Here is a 16,159-nt window from a genome sequence, read left to right on the forward strand (position 1 = left end):
GGCAATCCGGCATCCCTATTTTTGGAATAACACATGTCTTGCTACCTGGCGGGGGGAGTTTTTATTCTTTCCATCGGAAAACCCGTGCCGACGTTTTTGCGGATTCATGCCTTTTCGATTTTAGCCAACCCATGCGAATTCATGCACGTTTTTTCTGTTCCTGAAATACCCACGTTTAGATTTACAACAGTATCAAAGATGAGGGGAGTCACGCGTCAAGCTTTAAATCTATATGATGCTACCACGTTGGCCTTACACATTTCGTTTTTATTTTCGTGATGGAGGAAGAAGCACTTCGACGGGGAATGATGGTGCGTAACAGTGATCTTGGCAAACCAAGTTTAGTGCAACTTGAAAGACAACATCCTACATGGATACCGGAGCTGAGTTCCGGCTGCTGTAAAGTCAAAAGTGGACATCATGTCGGATATATGGAAATAACCATCCAAACAATGAAGACTGTATGGCGGTTGTATTAGTGCTACGTACGCATCATTGGCATATCGAATCCAACCCCAAAAGAACAAGTGTCAAATCGCTCTCGGAAATAGATTACCTAGTACCTCTTTCGATCTTTTTTGTATTAACCGCAACATACCTGAACAGTTACTCTCAAGCGAGTGTGGGGGACAAACAATGACCTTACTACGAGGCCCAGAGGGTTTTATTAAGTTTAATAATTGAGAGACTTTCTCTGTAGTGTTGATTGATCTTACCTAGCATAAAACCATCGCTCTCTCTCTCTCTCTCTCTCTATATTACTCGAACCTGAGACTGTGGTCACATCTAACAATATTGCCTTTCGATTCCGCTACCACAGTATCCTCAACTTCCCAACAGACTTGGATAGAGTACTTATTATACAATCTACATGCCAATGTAGTTCGCACAGGGTTTCTGTCATCATTGCCTCTCTTCTGTCCTATAACTGCAGCTTACTTTATATGTATCAGTTACAGGCAATCGCTTACGTAGCTCGGAATGATATCCAGTGCAATCTGTTAATTTAAGAGAGAGAACACGCTAACGTATGATGCTACTACGTAACAATACGCGATAGAATTTTCTTTCGCGTATGCATGATACTTTGTGATCAATGCAGGTTAAGCAAAGACCAACAGCAAAATCATCATCATTGCGTAAATGACAGTTAATACTATTTTCATTGTTCAGGTTTTCGCAAAAGTAGAAGCTGTCAAAGTCTCCGAGTTCATAGCTATAGCAACAAAGGTTCGAGTGGCTGGTTTCGCGCAATACCATTGGTGGTAGATTCGCTCTTTAAATTTGCCTCTGAAAATAAAAAACCTTGCGAGAAAAAAAATTTTGGACCACGTATCTTTTTTTTTTCTCAAAGGTAAAGATTTTTTTTTTTTGCGCTTTTAGACATGAAAACGCTGTATTGGGGAAATAAAACGAGAGAGAGCAAAAGGATGAACTTATTAGTTATATTGGAGCTGTCAGAAACACCTTGGTGAAGCAACTATACCGCAACAACTGAAACTCTCTCTGTTTTGTTTTTTCCTTCTTACTACACGTTGTCTGAGGGAAAAGAAGAAAAAAAACGCGTAGAAGTGAAGCAAGCTAACTTTATCATTGTTTCGTCTAGTAGGTGAAAGAAGGAAGAAAATCTGACTCTGTGGGACATCCTATGGATGTTTCCAGTTTAAATTAGAAGAGAAAAGAAAGTCTTTTATAAATAAAATGAAAGCTCTATTTTACTGTATTCACATCTTCCTTTGCCTTAGAGCATCCCCAGCGGTTGTGCCAAATCCCAAATTTGAAATTTAGAATAGAATTTTTTTATTCCCAGCGGTCATTCTATTTCCAAATGCCAATTCTCAAATTTGGGGATCAGCATTGGAAAAATATATAGCAAATTTGAAACGCGCGTTTCAAAATTGAAATCAGGGCGTGCATATTATTAAAGTCTTCTTCAAACAAAATCTCGAACAAGATGTCTGACATTAACACCACCAATCCCACCACCAACTCCACTCGAGGCTTTGGTTGGACTGTTGAAGAGGATACGTTGCTGTGCAAGGCTTGGGTTGATAAGACTGTGAACAGTGCACAAGGCACGGATCAGCGTAGCGGTCTCAAGCCCAATGAGTCGGGTTTTTGGAAGGACGTACATGATGAGTTCATTTCGAAAGGAGGCGATATAACCCGCCGAAGTACCCCTGGCTCTATGTTGAGCAGATGGGTTAACATCCAAAGAGAAGTGGCTCGGTTGTGTGGCTGTTTAGTGTAGGTCACAGCACGACAAGGAAGTGGTCAGAATGATATGTCATTGGTAAATAAACATTTATCCTAACAGCACTACCACAATTACAAATATTTACATTGATTGTCATCGTGTAGCTCGACCTTGCAAAAGACTTGTTCAGGCAAACATCGCCAACGAAGAAGGCTCGCTTCAAGCTTGACCATTGCTACAAGCTCCTCCATAACCAGCCAAAGTTCTTGGTCCGTTACGTGGAGAAGACAACTGGCAATAGTGTCCCTGCCGAAGGAGGTGAAGCTCGTCCAGTTGGTCGCAAGCAAGCCAAGAAGCAAGAGCAAGAGGCTTCTCACAAGCGTAAACGTGACGAACACAACGCCGAAGCCTTGGCTCTGCAACGAAAGCAGTATTCTCTCGACAGAGAAAGATTCGACATGGAACGAGAGCTTGCTGACAACAACATGATGAGCATGAGTTTGGAAGGCATGGATGAGCTCTCTCGTGCCTATTTCTTGAAACGCAAGAGACAGGCTCTCAAGAGACTGGAAGAAGCTGAAGCTCGAGCTGAAGCTGAAGCCGAAGCCGAAGTTGAAGTTGAAGACCATGCTTGTGTCTCACAAGAGGGACAAGATGGATCTGAAAACGAAACAGAAGCAGAAGCAGAAGCGGAAGCGGAAGCGTAAGCTACTTATTAATAAATGTTTATACAAAAGAACTCATTTGCTTAAAGTCAAAGTACTGTTTGTTCATACTGTTATTTACATGGAAAGAATATATTTTTCAGGCACTGTTGCCATGATGAGCCCATAAATGTTCAATGAGATCTTTTTTCAGTTGATTGTGAACAGCTTCATCTCTGATCTCACTGTAGCGTTGGAAAAATTCCCTCATCGTGTTAGGGTTTCTCTCAATTACCAAAGATGGTACAGGCCCTTCACATCTCACTTCCTCGCGTTCTTCAACTTCATCCCGGTCTTCGCGGTCACTCTCAATTATCATATTATGCATGATAATGCATGCCTTCATGATAATGGCCAGCTTGTTGAGATCCCAAAGCTTTGCTGGAAGTCGGATCACGGCAAATCTTGCTTGCAGGATTCCAAACGCACGTTCAACATCCTTACGCCAAGCTTCTTGCATTCTAGCAAAAAGCTGTATATAAGATGAGTAAAGGGCTCATTGAGTTTTATGGTATCATTCTTACCTTCTTCTTTTGCTCGACCGGGTATGAAATTGTGTTGACGAACATTGCCCATGGTGGGTAAATGCCATCAACCAAATAATACCCTTTATCATATTCATGACCATTCACAGTGAACTTGATCGCGGGCGTAAGATCAGAGGCAGTGTTGCTGAACAATGGGGATCGGTGGAGGACATTGATGTCGTTTAAGGACCCCGGAAGGCCAAAATGCGCATGCCATATCCATGTTTCGTAATCGGCCACGGCTTCCAAAATGATCGTAGCGACCTTCACTGTTCTTGAGGATACGGTCGAGGTCTTCCTTCGTTGGACTTCGAAGGTATTCCTCACCGTGGTTCTCGATCACGCCCTCACAAAAGTACTCCAGGCATTGTAGAGCAGTACTTTCACCGCAGCGTACATACTCGTCCACTGTGTCAGCCGAGACCCCGTAAGCGAGCTGTCGGATTGCAGCAGTTGCCTTTTGCAAGGGCGTCAATCCAGGTTTCAAAGCGGCATCGTACTTTTGAGGGAAGTACCAATGCTTTTCTATTAGCCCCTTGAGTATCTTGTCAAATACGTTCCTGGACATGCGGAAACGACGTCTGAACAGACTCTCAGGATACACTGGATCATCCGAGAAGTAGTCAGCATAAAGTCTATCATGACCTTCGACGCGACTACGGTTGATAGTTTTGCGACCAGCGACAGAACCTCCTCTACGTTTTGGTTGCTCTTCGTCTTCGGAATCTTCTTCGAGTGTTTCAATGAAACGTGCCAATGAGCGACGGCGAATGCGTCGTTTGGCATCTTCTTAGAGCATTCTCTTAAGTTGGTTTTCCATGTTTTTCTGAAGAATCAAATAAAATAAGTGGGAGAGACAAAAAGGAGTTTTACAGCAAAGTTTAATTTTGGAACACGAAATTGGCACAACCGCTGGGAAAATATGTGAATTCTATGGTCCCCCTATGATAACTGACTCCAAATTCAAATCGTTCACCCAAATCGTTCACTCAGACCGTTCACTCAAATCGTTCACTCAAACCGTTCACTCAAACCGTTCACTCAAATCGTTCACTCAAACCGTTCACTCAAATCGTTCACTCAAATCGTTCACTCAAACCGTTCACTCAAACCGTTCACTCAAATCGCTCACTCAGACCGTTCACCCACACCGTTCACTCAAACCGTTCTAATTTTCACCGCAGAAGCAGACATTTTGCGTGATGAAGGTGAAGACTATGCTCGTCGATTGACCAATGCTGGAGTACCTAATGCCACTGTTCGGGTCATTGGCGCAAGTACGTATTATACTCTATGTTGAAGCATGCTTCTTCTCTTTGTTACCTTACTACTACAGTGGTGGATTGTGATTACTCATGGTTCCTTCTTGTATGTGCTTAAAAACAGTTCATGGATATGCTACTGTTCCTGTTGATACACCGGCGTATAAACAAACCATGGCCATGATTACCAATCAACTGAGTGAAGCTTTTGAGAAAAAGTGAAGTACTATTATGCGAATATTTCTCTGAGCAATGTAATCGTCGGTGATACTGTGTAACATATTATAATAAAATTTCCCATGCAGCAGCAGCATAACCTTTTATGCATTTTTACTGTTGAATCGTTTGTTGTCCCATACATTTATACAGTGGTTCCCCTAAAATTTCACTCTTCAAATTCATGGAAATCAGGGATTGTGAAAGTTAACGAAAGCTAGGTCAAACTGCCATGTACAGATTCTTTATCCAAACAGATCTTGATGTTACATGGATTAACCAACACTCAAGAAAATTGTCACTCTAACGGTCATGTACTTTATGTAGCCTATTGTCCGATACATATACCTGGCCGTATCGACATATTCTACACTACTTGATTCTGATGTTGAATCACATAATTCACATTGTACATTGCCTGCTGTCAAATACATTTACCGGGCCGGATTAACCTTTTCTTCACATACATAATAGATAAAGATACACCAAATGAAGAGACGATGGACGACCCTAACAAGGCTAGCGCAAAACTGCGAAAGAATTTCCACACCATTTCGGGAAGCCTTTCTGAGCATGCTCAAACGGTCGTAGGTTCGACCTCTCACTGCTGTCTGGTAAAAACTTCTTGCCTATGAAATACAATGATCTCGCAGAATCCCCAGTGACAAATTGGATCGCTTATGATAGATTTACCCATAGAAGCACACCGATGTGCCCTAGTTTTTCAACCAGGTTTCAGATTGTGTGTTTAACGTAATTGTCAGTTTTGATATTGTACATATACTAATAAAAAAAGGCTTGTATTGTGGTAAAGTTATTCTTGGTAGTTAAAGGTTACAGAGTGAGAGAATCCCTTACAAACAGACTCATTGTTTCTCACACAATCTTGCAGTTGACATGCACTTGGAAGAGCTTTATCCGAAGGCTGGATCATACACGGGCACTTGAATTAGTGTTACGGGCATGCGTCATAAAGTGAGCCGGAAACGACGACAAAACAAGACAAGCCAAAGACAGAGGAGAGATGAATCTAGGTCAAGGCAAGAAGAATATCGGAAGGTCAAGGAGACCAGATGATGAGAAAGGAACAAGGGACAAGTCGAGTGATTACATTTATATTTATGAAGGTTGATAAGTTGGGTGATGATTGACGATAAAGATGTTGAGGGATTGAGTAGAGGTCAACGAATAGTCATGACAGGAAGGGCCTCTATTGGGGTTAAAGCGATGCAAGCGAAATTTGAAAAGTGACCCACAAGTCGCTTCAATAGCGGACGTTGCCCATAAATTGTGCCATTCGCTGCGAAAAAAAATTTCTCAACGAATTGGATGCGGTGAATAAAGCCAGCAGTGGTATTCCAGCTGCGTCGGGGGCCTTCGAGCTATCGCCGGGTTGACATCGTGCTTCTACTTTTCGAAGTAGGAGTGGGGAGCTGAAAGTTCTTTTAAGAATGATCAGTTTCTTTTCCCATTCGTTCCCCACTTTTTACACAAAAAAAAGAAAATGACAATAATATAGCATCTGGAGCAAGTCCAGCTTACTCGCTAAATTTTCCCCAATTATTTTTTTTTGGGCGAGTCCAACTTTTGCAAGCGGACCAGCTTTTGCTAGCGGACTCACATATAATCTTAGCGAGTCTATCAGAGTCTGTCAACTTTGACAAACAATTGTCAGCAGTGCCAGCAACATCTATCACTCAAACCGTTCACTCAAATCGTTCACCCGTTCACTCAAACCGTTCACTCAAATCGTTCACTCAAATCGTTCACCCAAATCGTTCACTCAAACCGTTCACCCAAATCGTTCACTCAAACCGTTCACTCAAATCGTTCACTCAAACCGTTCACTCAAACCGTTCACTCAAACCGTTCACTCAAATCGTTCACTCAAACCGTTCACTCAAACCGTTCACTCAAACCGTTCACTCAAACCGTTCACTCAAATCGTTCACTCAAATCGTTCACTCAGACCGTTCACCCACACCGTGGGATTTGGCACAACCGCTGGGGATGCTCTTACACGATCTCAAGTAACAATGTTGAAGATGATCGCAGAACACCCTTTTTGGGCCTTATTAGCCAATGAAATCAAAGATCTGACGCGACACAGAGGGATGATGCTACCTTGGGCTGGTCTTTGCACACGAAATGACACAATACCTGAGAAAGATGGTGCATAGCATGGTATCTCGGCACGCAATAACACGCTCCCTCTACCTTGCTGTTGTACATAATGTCGGTTATCAAAGACGAATGGCGCAATACGTCGTAACGTCTTGTGCATACATAACGACGATGGTGTATATATATATAAAGTCGCCAATATATTCACACTTGGCCCACTATATCTTCTCTAAACCACACAAACATACATATGGCCCAAATTTCAGCGCCATCCATACACGAGGTCACGAAAACCCAAAAGGACTTTTGCCATTCTGACACGTCGTCTACTCTCGACTCTAGTGTTGAAGAAGCTGTCAACAGAGAAGGCTACGATAAGGATCTGCAATGGACGGAGGAGGAAGAAAAACAGGTACGATGGATCATTGATCTTCGTCTGTTCCCTTTGATCCTTTTGGGCTCGTTTGTGCTGAACATGGATCGCACCAACCTCTGTAAGTGAAACGGTATCGTCAATCCCATGATCTTTACATACAAACAACTCACCATCACCCCTATTATCATTCTTCTCCATGATCCTATAGCGAATGCCATTTCCGATAACCTCGCCCAAGATCTTGGATTCACCAACGACGATGTAAACACCACCATCATGGTTTACGCCATTTTGTTCACTATCTTTGCCCTTCCTTCCAATTTTGTTTCGAAACGTATCGGCGCTCATCTTTGGATCCCCATTCTTATGAACTCCTGGGGAGTCATTACCTGGGCTCATGCACTTGTGCACGTATGTATCCCCCCCTCCTCCTTCTCTCTTAAACGCATCCAATTTTCTTTTTAACATTTCGTTTTTTGTGAAATTCCCCTTTTAGGACTTGGGAGGCTTTTTTGCTATTCGGGTGCTCATTGCCATCACGGAAGCTGGATTTATTCCTGCCTGTATCTATTACCTTTCGTCATGGTACAAGACCAAGGAGCTTGCGACACGGCTGGCGTGGTTCTGGGGAATCCAATCATTAGCCTCTGCGTTTTCTGGTCTTATCTCATTTGGCGTTTTCCGCATGCGTGGCATTGGCGGTCTGGAAGGTTGGAAATGGTTGTTCCTTCTCGATGGCATTTTTACACATATTGTCGGCGTTTTCTGCTTGTAAGTTGGTTTGTAGCCATCCCATTTGACGGGAACCTATTGGAAAAAGTGCCTAATGTTTTTTGTAGCTTCTACTTGCCCGGGCGTCCATCACGAACTCAAGGTCTGCTTCGTGGCAAGAAGGGATGGTTCAACGAACGTCAAATGAGAATCGCTGTTACTCGACTCATCCGCGATGATCTGAGCAAGACCGAACAGCACAACTCGCGTATTACATTGGAGGATATCAAGTCGACAGTACTGGATACCAAAGTGTGGACACATTTGATTACAACTTTTATTGGGTACGGCAACTTTTTTGGTATCTTGTTTAAGACATATTCATCGAGCATATGTGCTTATATCATTGTTTATTCTTTTGTCTCAATGTGTTCTCTTTTGTACTTAGTTTCGTACCCATTACACCTATTACCACTTATCTACCCAGTATGATCCGTGACGGTGGCTTCGAAACAACCACGGCTAACTTGCTTACAGTGCCGTCCTATATCATCAATGGTATTTTCTCAATCCTGATTGCATGGAGCTCTGATCGACATGGCGAAGTATCACTCCATTGTATGATTGGTGTCATTTGGTCCCTTGCCTGCTTCGCTGCACTTCGAGCTTTACCCGCCGACACCGATCGATGGAATACATTCGGAGCAGCCATGATGGCAGCAGCTTCACCCAGGTAGTAGAGATAAATATCTTTTGTTATAGCGCTGATGCTTTTTTCAATGTATTTTTGCGACTAACAAGTCATTTCTTCTTCTTCTTCTTCTCTTTTTACAATAGCTGGCACGGAATGCATATAGCTTTTATGAGTTCCAATGTGGCGCCGGTTGGAAAGCGCGTTCTATGCTATAGTGCAATTATTGCTTCAGCCAACATTTGCGCTGTGCCTGGTGCAGTGATCTATCGTAAGTTAATATCTCATTCATTGTCGCATTATAGCAAGAAGAAAAAATGTATGACTGACTAATTGCTTTTTTTTTTCTTTTGCAGAGACCTGGGACGCACCACGGTACTACTATGGTAATACGATCAACATCATTCTAATAGCTATCCTCGGCTTGCTTTTCATGGCCCAACGATTGCGATACGATCTTACCAACCGATGGCGCGCTCGCAAGTGGGGCAAAATGTCCGAAGAAGAGAGACAACATTATCGCGACACTACCAAAGACACTGGAAGCAATCGACTTGACTTTCGATTCTACCTTTGAAAAAAGACCACCAACATTTCTTCGTCACCACATCTGCATATACATACTTTGCCATCACCCTTTTACCCATATATACACTACTGCTCTATATCACACTACTGTTTTCTCTTTCGTACTTCTCTCCTTGTTCATTTTCGTCGCACATGTAGCATGTACATCTTATATATATTATTTCCCTTTAACTATTTATAATATAATGTACAGTTCGATAACAGAAAAACATATCTTTTCCCCTTGTCGCATAGGATCGATTCTACTGTTTGCTAATTGGCTTCAATTGAGAGGCACCACCGCCAGGTGCGTTAACAATTTCTGGCTCCTTCAATCCGGGTTGAATCTCGTTATCTGCAATCATATATAAAGCAACACAGCCCAAATGAGTCAGTTTGTTTTTTGTGTCGTACAACAGCAACATATACCCGGGGGAATTTGTGTTGAATCACTGATGGACTTACCCTTTTTCGTTTTCTTTTCCGCACCCATACCAATGAAATAGTACAATGTACCGACACCTACGATGGCTGCAGAAATGGCAGCATAATTTGGACCAGAACGCATTTGCTCATTGGCTTCTACAAGTGCGAACGAGCGCGATGTTAGCGAAAATTAAAGAAAAAAATGAATCGGCTTTTAAAGGTGGAAAGAGGTTCACTTGCCTCGGCCATCAGCTCGACGAAGAGCAGCAGTGTTTGTTCGGAATAATCGACGGGCAACGAAGGACATGATGTATTATGATATGTGTTTAATGCGTTACCAGAACAGAAACGAAAGAAACGGTGGCCCCAAACATTGAAGAATAATGCAGGCGTATTATATAACAAGACAGCAGGTTTATGCAAGGGTTGCATCATCATTACGAAAACCGCGGAATTTTTTTGGTTTCAGCCCTGCCCACTAAAACCGGAAAGTAGCCTTCAGCTAATGGGCTGATCATTCTACACCAAGTGGATCTGTATATTATATGTAACCGCGAAAAAGCGAAAACAACAATAGCGGAGAAAGAATACGCACGCGTTATATGATCACTACAAAGTCCATAATCTTTCAGATAAGAGCAATCGAAGTTGTAGTTGCCTATTGGTATTCGAGTTTATATTCCAATGAGATAAGGGAAAAGCCAAGTCGTTGCTCATAACTATGGATCGTATGAAACGTGGTTATGGGTTACTGCTTCTGCCAAATGACAGACTGTTTGTCGATACGTCAGCAGCATTATGTCGAACAGATTATTATCATCTTTCTATGATATAACAATAAATCGACGGAACGAAACGCATGCACACAACAAAGCTTAACGACCCAATCCATTATCGAGAGTGAAAGACTATCAGGTGCGTATAGTCCAGCTTTCTGACACTGAACGATTCTATCAGCAGAAACACATACCATATGGCCACCTGCATTCTACATCAAAGCAGGTTTTCATGTTTTTATTTTTTATTAAATGCTGATTTATATATACAAATAAAAAACAGTAAACAAGTGTTCAAGAACAAATAAATAAAAAAAGTATGTCCATTGTATGAGGCAGCAGTGAGGGCCCACTCGACGTTAGTTGGACTTTACTTGAGGTAATCCACTGTCGCTAATAGTTTCTGCTTGTGATTGCTGTGGACCGATTACTCCAGGCTGAGAGGCATCTGTAATTTTTTTTAAAGTTATTAGTAAATTATTTGTAATATAAGGAGTTTCCTTTTTGTTTTGCTTACTGTGCCGATGATGCGGGTCTCCATGTTGACAATGATGGCAATAATGAGGGTGACATCCCCATCCATAATATCCCTTGTATTCACCACTAGTAGCTTGCATGGCACCTCGGTGTTTTCCAGCATGATACGTGGCTGTAAGTACTACGATACCGAAGATCAATCCTCCCAACCTTGGTCCGTTATGCATCATCATCCTTCCAGAGTGGTGGGCAAAGGCTACATTGCAAACAGAGGTTTTATTTAAACACAAATATACTGTATAAAGTATGTAGGCGGTACCAAATCGTATTATAATTGAGAGAATCGAGGATGGTTCTACATACTTTGAGGATCAGCACGGTGTAAGAAAAAGGAACGAGTTGCATTGGATCGGAAAAATTGGTTACGAGCAGCAGAAAACATGGTAATAAAGTATTATAGTAGGTGATATTCGAGATATGCGTAGTAGAATTGTAAGTAGACAAAAAGGCATGATATTTATATCCTTCTGTCGCATACCGGTGCAAGCACGTCTTTGATTTTTTGACTCATGCATACGGACGTACTCCTGTAGTAGACGTGGTCGGGGTTGAGATCACCCGGAAGCCGTAGCCTCGAGCTGGAGCAGAAATGAGTCAAATTCTCCAAAAGCGATCGGATCACAGCTAAACCCATGATGTAACACAAAATGTAAAAGAGCCGAACGCACATATAATTCTCTCTTTCCCACAAAATCATGTCTGTCGTTGTACCATATCACGTTCAACCCATTGCCGCTACTGCAAATGGAATTTTCGCTGGCCTTGGCTTGACTCTTAACGGTGTCACAATACCTGCATTGCGTGTAGGTGGTTATCCCGTCGCCAGCTGGGCTGTCACTTACAAGAATGGTTCCAAGATCGGTATTGCCACCATCTTTATTTCGTCAGCTGCACACTTTTACACGTACTACCTGACCAAGAATCGACGCGCTCTTTATTGTGGTATCGCATCACTGATCAGCTTTCCATACACGTTGATCTTTATGAAGCCCACCAATGACCGTCTACATGAGCTCAACGCAAACCCTGCACATGACCAAAAGGAGGTCGTCGGGCTCGTTGAAAAATGGGATAAACTGCAGATGTTCCGAACCGGTGCTGGCCTTGCTGCATTATGGTTGACTCTCTTTTAGAGTATTATAATAATTTAAAGAAATAGCAAAGTATACATATAATACACTTTTAGCATTTGTATCATGAACGAGATTTATTGAGGTTTCATCAATTCTATGTGTCGGTTGTGTGTATGTAGTAGATATTCTAGTGCTTAAGGTGCATAGACAGGAAAGTCAGTGTATCCCTGAGCGCCTCCGCCATATAGAGTGGATCTATCGTATTTATTCAAAGGCCATCCATTTCGCAAGCGTTCCACGAGATCAGGGTTGGAGGTGAAGCTACGACCGAAGGCGATCAAATTGCCTGTGGCATCAGCGACGTCTTCTGCAAGCTTTGGCGCATAAGTGTAACCACCCGCAGATATAAAGACGCCGTGTTGCCATTTTCCGCGGAAGGGATCTAGTGAATCGCTGGTCTCTGCGTTCTCCTCACCTAAAAGATTGAGGCGTGGCTCAACCATGTGCACATAGGATATGTTTGGATGCTTGCTATAGAGTTGCTCAAGGATGTATGACCAAGTTTGATAAGGGGAATCGTCGTTCATATCCTTTTAACAATCCAAAAAGAAGAAGTTAGTTATACTTGATCGAGTATGTGTCACATATGAAAGATTACTGCTACTGCTACTAGGTTTGGAGCACTAGATTATACAAATAATTATAATTACCTGGAAACCACCAAAAGGCGAGAAACGAATGGCAGTTTTTTCAGATCCAATGGTTGCCGCAACAGCATCGACGACCTCCAAGGCAAAGCGAGCACGATTCTCCATCGATCCACCATATTTATCCGTGCGAACATTACTAGAACTGTTGATGAACTGATCGATCAAGTATCCATTGGCACCATGGATCTCAACGCCATCGAAACCGGCCTTGATAGCATTCTTGGCAGCCACGGCGTATTCTTCGATAACTTGAGGGATCTCATCCAATTCCAATGCGCGCGGGACTTCGTGATCGGAACCTGTTGCCATGTTTGCTCCTTTAATAGCAATGGCTGAGGCAGAGACAGGCTTGACGTTGTTTGGCATCAAGGCAGATGAAGTAGCTCGACCAATGTGCCATAACTGGCTATAAATGACACCTCCCTTGACATGGACAGCATCGGTAACGGGTTTCCAGCCTTCAACTTGTTCGGGAGTGTAAATACCAGGTGCAAGAGGTGTCCCACCAGCAAAGGGAGAAATCAACGTTGCTTCTGTGATGAGAAGTCCACCATCGGTGGCACGCTGCTCGTAGTGCTCGCGGATCAAATCAGTGGGGACATGATCTGCGGTGGCTCGAAGACGGGTCATGGGTGCTAGAACAATACGGTGCTTTAACTGGGCACTACCGAGCTTGATCGGTTGAAAGAGTTTGGATGATGCGGTCATGATAGAAAAAAAGAATGTAGAGATGAAATAATGAATTTTCAAACAGCTCAACTTGAACAGCCTTTATATACCATAGACATGTCAAACTCGCTCGACGAAGCAAATTGCTTGGTTTGAACCGGAAGCAAAAGGACCCGCCTTCCGTCTCTCACCCAACAACCATAAAAGTAAATCACACGTAAACATGACGGTAGCCTCCTTGAAGTTCGTTCGGACTGATTACAAATGCTGCATAAGCTGACTAACAAATTATTCATATAAAATCTTCGATTGCCGTTTGGCCTTTGAGACGGGCCGTTTTAGTTTTAGGTGTCCGAAAAACTACAAACGGCAACTAACTACAATTTGTATCTTTTGAATGGCTTGTCATCATAGAAAATGTTGAATCACTTGACTTAAAACGAATGACAAATTGATGAATCAACCACTTAATCTTCTTGCAATTATCAGAAGGCTGTGTCGCTGACTATCTCTTTCAAGTTTCAGAAATCAGAGCGATTCTTCTATTAAATCACGTTTGATTGTAATCAAGCAAGTAAGCCGTACACCTTTTATTTCTTAAATTCTTACAATGAGGCATTCCAAGAAATAGTGAACTTGCCACGTACTGCCAATATTTGAATAGGATTACAGGAACAACTATACTCTTTGAACTCTTACAAGATACAAGATCTGTTGTGCTTTTGTAGCTCATATACCCACTGATCCACCACCCGAAGAACGACAACATACAAAGGTTAAAAGATACTACCGAAAGCGTGACAAAACCTACATTTCTAAAGCTGCAATGACAAATATCCATAGCAAAGAGATACAGTATTCGGGGGCGTTTGATCCATTCTCAATACGCGTGAATATCATGTTTTTAACCTGCTGCCAACAGTATTTTTTTTCGCCAAAACGCTCAGAATCGATCCACCAGAGTTGGAACATTATAATAGTTGATTTCTTTTTTGTAATACTGGCATGCCTATCGGATTGTACTGCGAATTGATAATTCACTATCATTTTGAAACCAAAAAATGTTTAAAATTTGAGGAGTCTATATAAAGTGGACAACCTGATACGCCTAGAGGAAATCATATGATGCCAATGTAAAAAGCTTCATTATGGAACATACTTGTTATCTAAGCTTTGTTGTAGTGTATTGGGCAACATGTCCGCTAAGGCGCAATTGTATAAACTTACACTACCGTAGAAAACAATCCTCAAACGTTATAAAACGATACAAGGCATTGAAATGGATTTCGTTGCAAAAGAAGATTATTGGAATATCCCACATTGGAGAAGATTAAAATGCGAAACTAGGTCGACTCACATTCAACTACAAAGCTCATTTGCCATCGTGGTGATCTTTGCGTTACTTTGATTATCAAGAACAAAAGTAAAAGATCCAAGCAAGACCGTGATCCGACAAACGATCAGGATCTAAGCAATTCTTCCAACCACGGCAATCTGCATTGTATATGTGTATATGTGTATAGCATGATGTGCCACATAAATTATTCATGGAGGTTACGCGACATAGATAATGCAAGGATGCTAACTAAATTAATAAAAGGGTCTTTCTTCGCCTGTAAGCGCGAGGGAGAAGTAACGCAAGCTCAAACGCCATTGACAAGGTGGAATCCGTTTACGAAAGACGAATGGTCAAGAGAAAAGTGGTACTTTTTGAAACCGGAGAATAGCGGGAAAAAAGGCATCCTACTTGCAATACCAGCGCGTTATAAAATATCGTATAAGCCTTTTTAAACCAAGCTTTGACAACGCGATTCCGCAGCAGTCAGTCAGGTCAAGCTTGAAGTCAAGCGTGTCTCAATTACTGCCGTTGATGGTCATTTAATTCAAACGGATCTTGCATCACAGAAAAGAAAAACACAGACGCAACCTCGTTTTTTTACTTTTAAGAACAATGGCAGGGTCCGTGCGTAGAGAGCACGGTGTCAAAGAGTTGCCACCGCTTTATATGCACTTGAAAGAGATCTTAAATCTCAATCAGTACATTCACAAACAAAGTACAAAAGTACTTCACAAGGTCGATCAATACGCGAGAGATCTTTCTTTGTGATTTGGGATGGCATTTCCCAACGATAGATTAAGTTTCCGTTATAATAATAGTCAAACATAGAAAGCTTCTCTTGTTGATTATTATCTTTTTGTCATTTTCTTATTGTATTTTAAAGAGAAACCCTATTTTCTAGGAAGTTCCAATAGAAAAAGAGGGGAAAAACTCCTGCTGTCTCTTTTTTCCAAGGAAGACAACAAAGCCTGATCGAAGACGCAGGTAGTGAATGGTCGCTACGCAATGAGAGACCTTCGCCATTCACTAGTGGCGCCCGTGCCGTGTGTGCCCACAACGTCAACTAAGCACAAAGATACTTCAAGGTTGTTGTACTACGTTGATGCAGCCTAGGGCATGTTTCCAACAACCTTGCTACCATTGAAGCATCTTTCGGGTAGAATATATCCACCTCAACCTGGCTAATAGCTTTCCAAGTCAAGGATTCACACAACACTTTGCGGATCATAAAGTTTGTGTAAATGGAACTGAAGA

At 42.1% G+C, this 16,159-nt stretch overlaps 5 protein-coding genes across 5 annotated transcripts; 2 read left to right on the forward strand and 3 right to left on the reverse strand.

Moving 5' to 3' along the window:
- Nucleotides 1-7,505: 7,505 nt before the first annotated feature.
- On the forward strand, nucleotides 7,506-9,385 carry BDB00DRAFT_883511 (major facilitator superfamily domain-containing protein; the record flags this gene model as incomplete). Its single annotated transcript, XM_053128240.1, has 7 exons — nucleotides 7,506-7,524; nucleotides 7,615-7,787; nucleotides 7,903-8,177; nucleotides 8,246-8,461; nucleotides 8,566-8,850; nucleotides 8,955-9,079; nucleotides 9,165-9,385. The coding sequence occupies 7 exons, from the start codon at nucleotides 7,506-7,508 to the stop codon at nucleotides 9,383-9,385; spliced, it is 1,314 nt and encodes a 437-aa protein (XP_052978539.1).
- Nucleotides 9,386-9,638: 253 nt separating this feature from the next.
- On the reverse strand, nucleotides 9,639-10,108 carry BDB00DRAFT_873543 (uncharacterized protein; the record flags this gene model as incomplete). The annotated part of the gene is made up of 3 exons (XM_053127101.1): nucleotides 9,639-9,730; nucleotides 9,841-9,957; nucleotides 10,060-10,108. The coding sequence occupies 3 exons, from the start codon at nucleotides 10,106-10,108 to the stop codon at nucleotides 9,639-9,641; spliced, it is 258 nt and encodes an 85-aa protein (XP_052978540.1).
- Nucleotides 10,109-10,676: 568 nt separating this feature from the next.
- Nucleotides 10,677-11,601, reverse strand: BDB00DRAFT_939752 (uncharacterized protein; the record flags this gene model as incomplete). Its single annotated transcript, XM_053129325.1, has 5 exons — nucleotides 11,418-11,601; nucleotides 11,095-11,310; nucleotides 10,952-11,025; nucleotides 10,772-10,789; nucleotides 10,677-10,709 (listed from the first exon to the last, which is right to left on the reverse strand). Exons 1-5 carry the CDS (start codon nucleotides 11,494-11,496, stop codon nucleotides 10,677-10,679), a joined length of 420 nt encoding a protein of 139 aa, XP_052978541.1. The 5' UTR covers nucleotides 11,497-11,601.
- Nucleotides 11,602-11,800: 199 nt separating this feature from the next.
- BDB00DRAFT_829134 (uncharacterized protein) lies at nucleotides 11,801-12,319 on the forward strand. The gene has a single exon (XM_053123915.1). It carries the CDS (start codon nucleotides 11,810-11,812, stop codon nucleotides 12,245-12,247), a length of 438 nt encoding a protein of 145 aa, XP_052978542.1. The 5' UTR covers nucleotides 11,801-11,809; the 3' UTR covers nucleotides 12,248-12,319.
- Nucleotides 12,320-12,381: 62 nt separating this feature from the next.
- Nucleotides 12,382-13,605, reverse strand: BDB00DRAFT_765681 (uncharacterized protein; the record flags this gene model as incomplete). The annotated part of the gene is made up of 2 exons (XM_053119530.1): nucleotides 12,382-12,777; nucleotides 12,898-13,605. The coding sequence occupies 2 exons, from the start codon at nucleotides 13,603-13,605 to the stop codon at nucleotides 12,382-12,384; spliced, it is 1,104 nt and encodes a 367-aa protein (XP_052978543.1).
- Nucleotides 13,606-16,159: the final 2,554 nt, after the last annotated feature.

Source organism: Zychaea mexicana (genome assembly GCF_025766255.1).
Source record: "Zychaea mexicana strain RSA 1403 chromosome Unknown BDB00scaffold_49, whole genome shotgun sequence".
In the NCBI taxonomy this organism is placed as follows: domain Eukaryota; kingdom Fungi; phylum Mucoromycota; class Mucoromycetes; order Mucorales; family Lichtheimiaceae; genus Zychaea; species Zychaea mexicana.

Coding starts and splice junctions, on each gene's coding strand:
- BDB00DRAFT_829134 (XM_053123915.1), top strand. CDS start 11,810: ATGTCTGTCGTTGTACCATATCACGTTCAACCCATTGCCGCTACTGCA.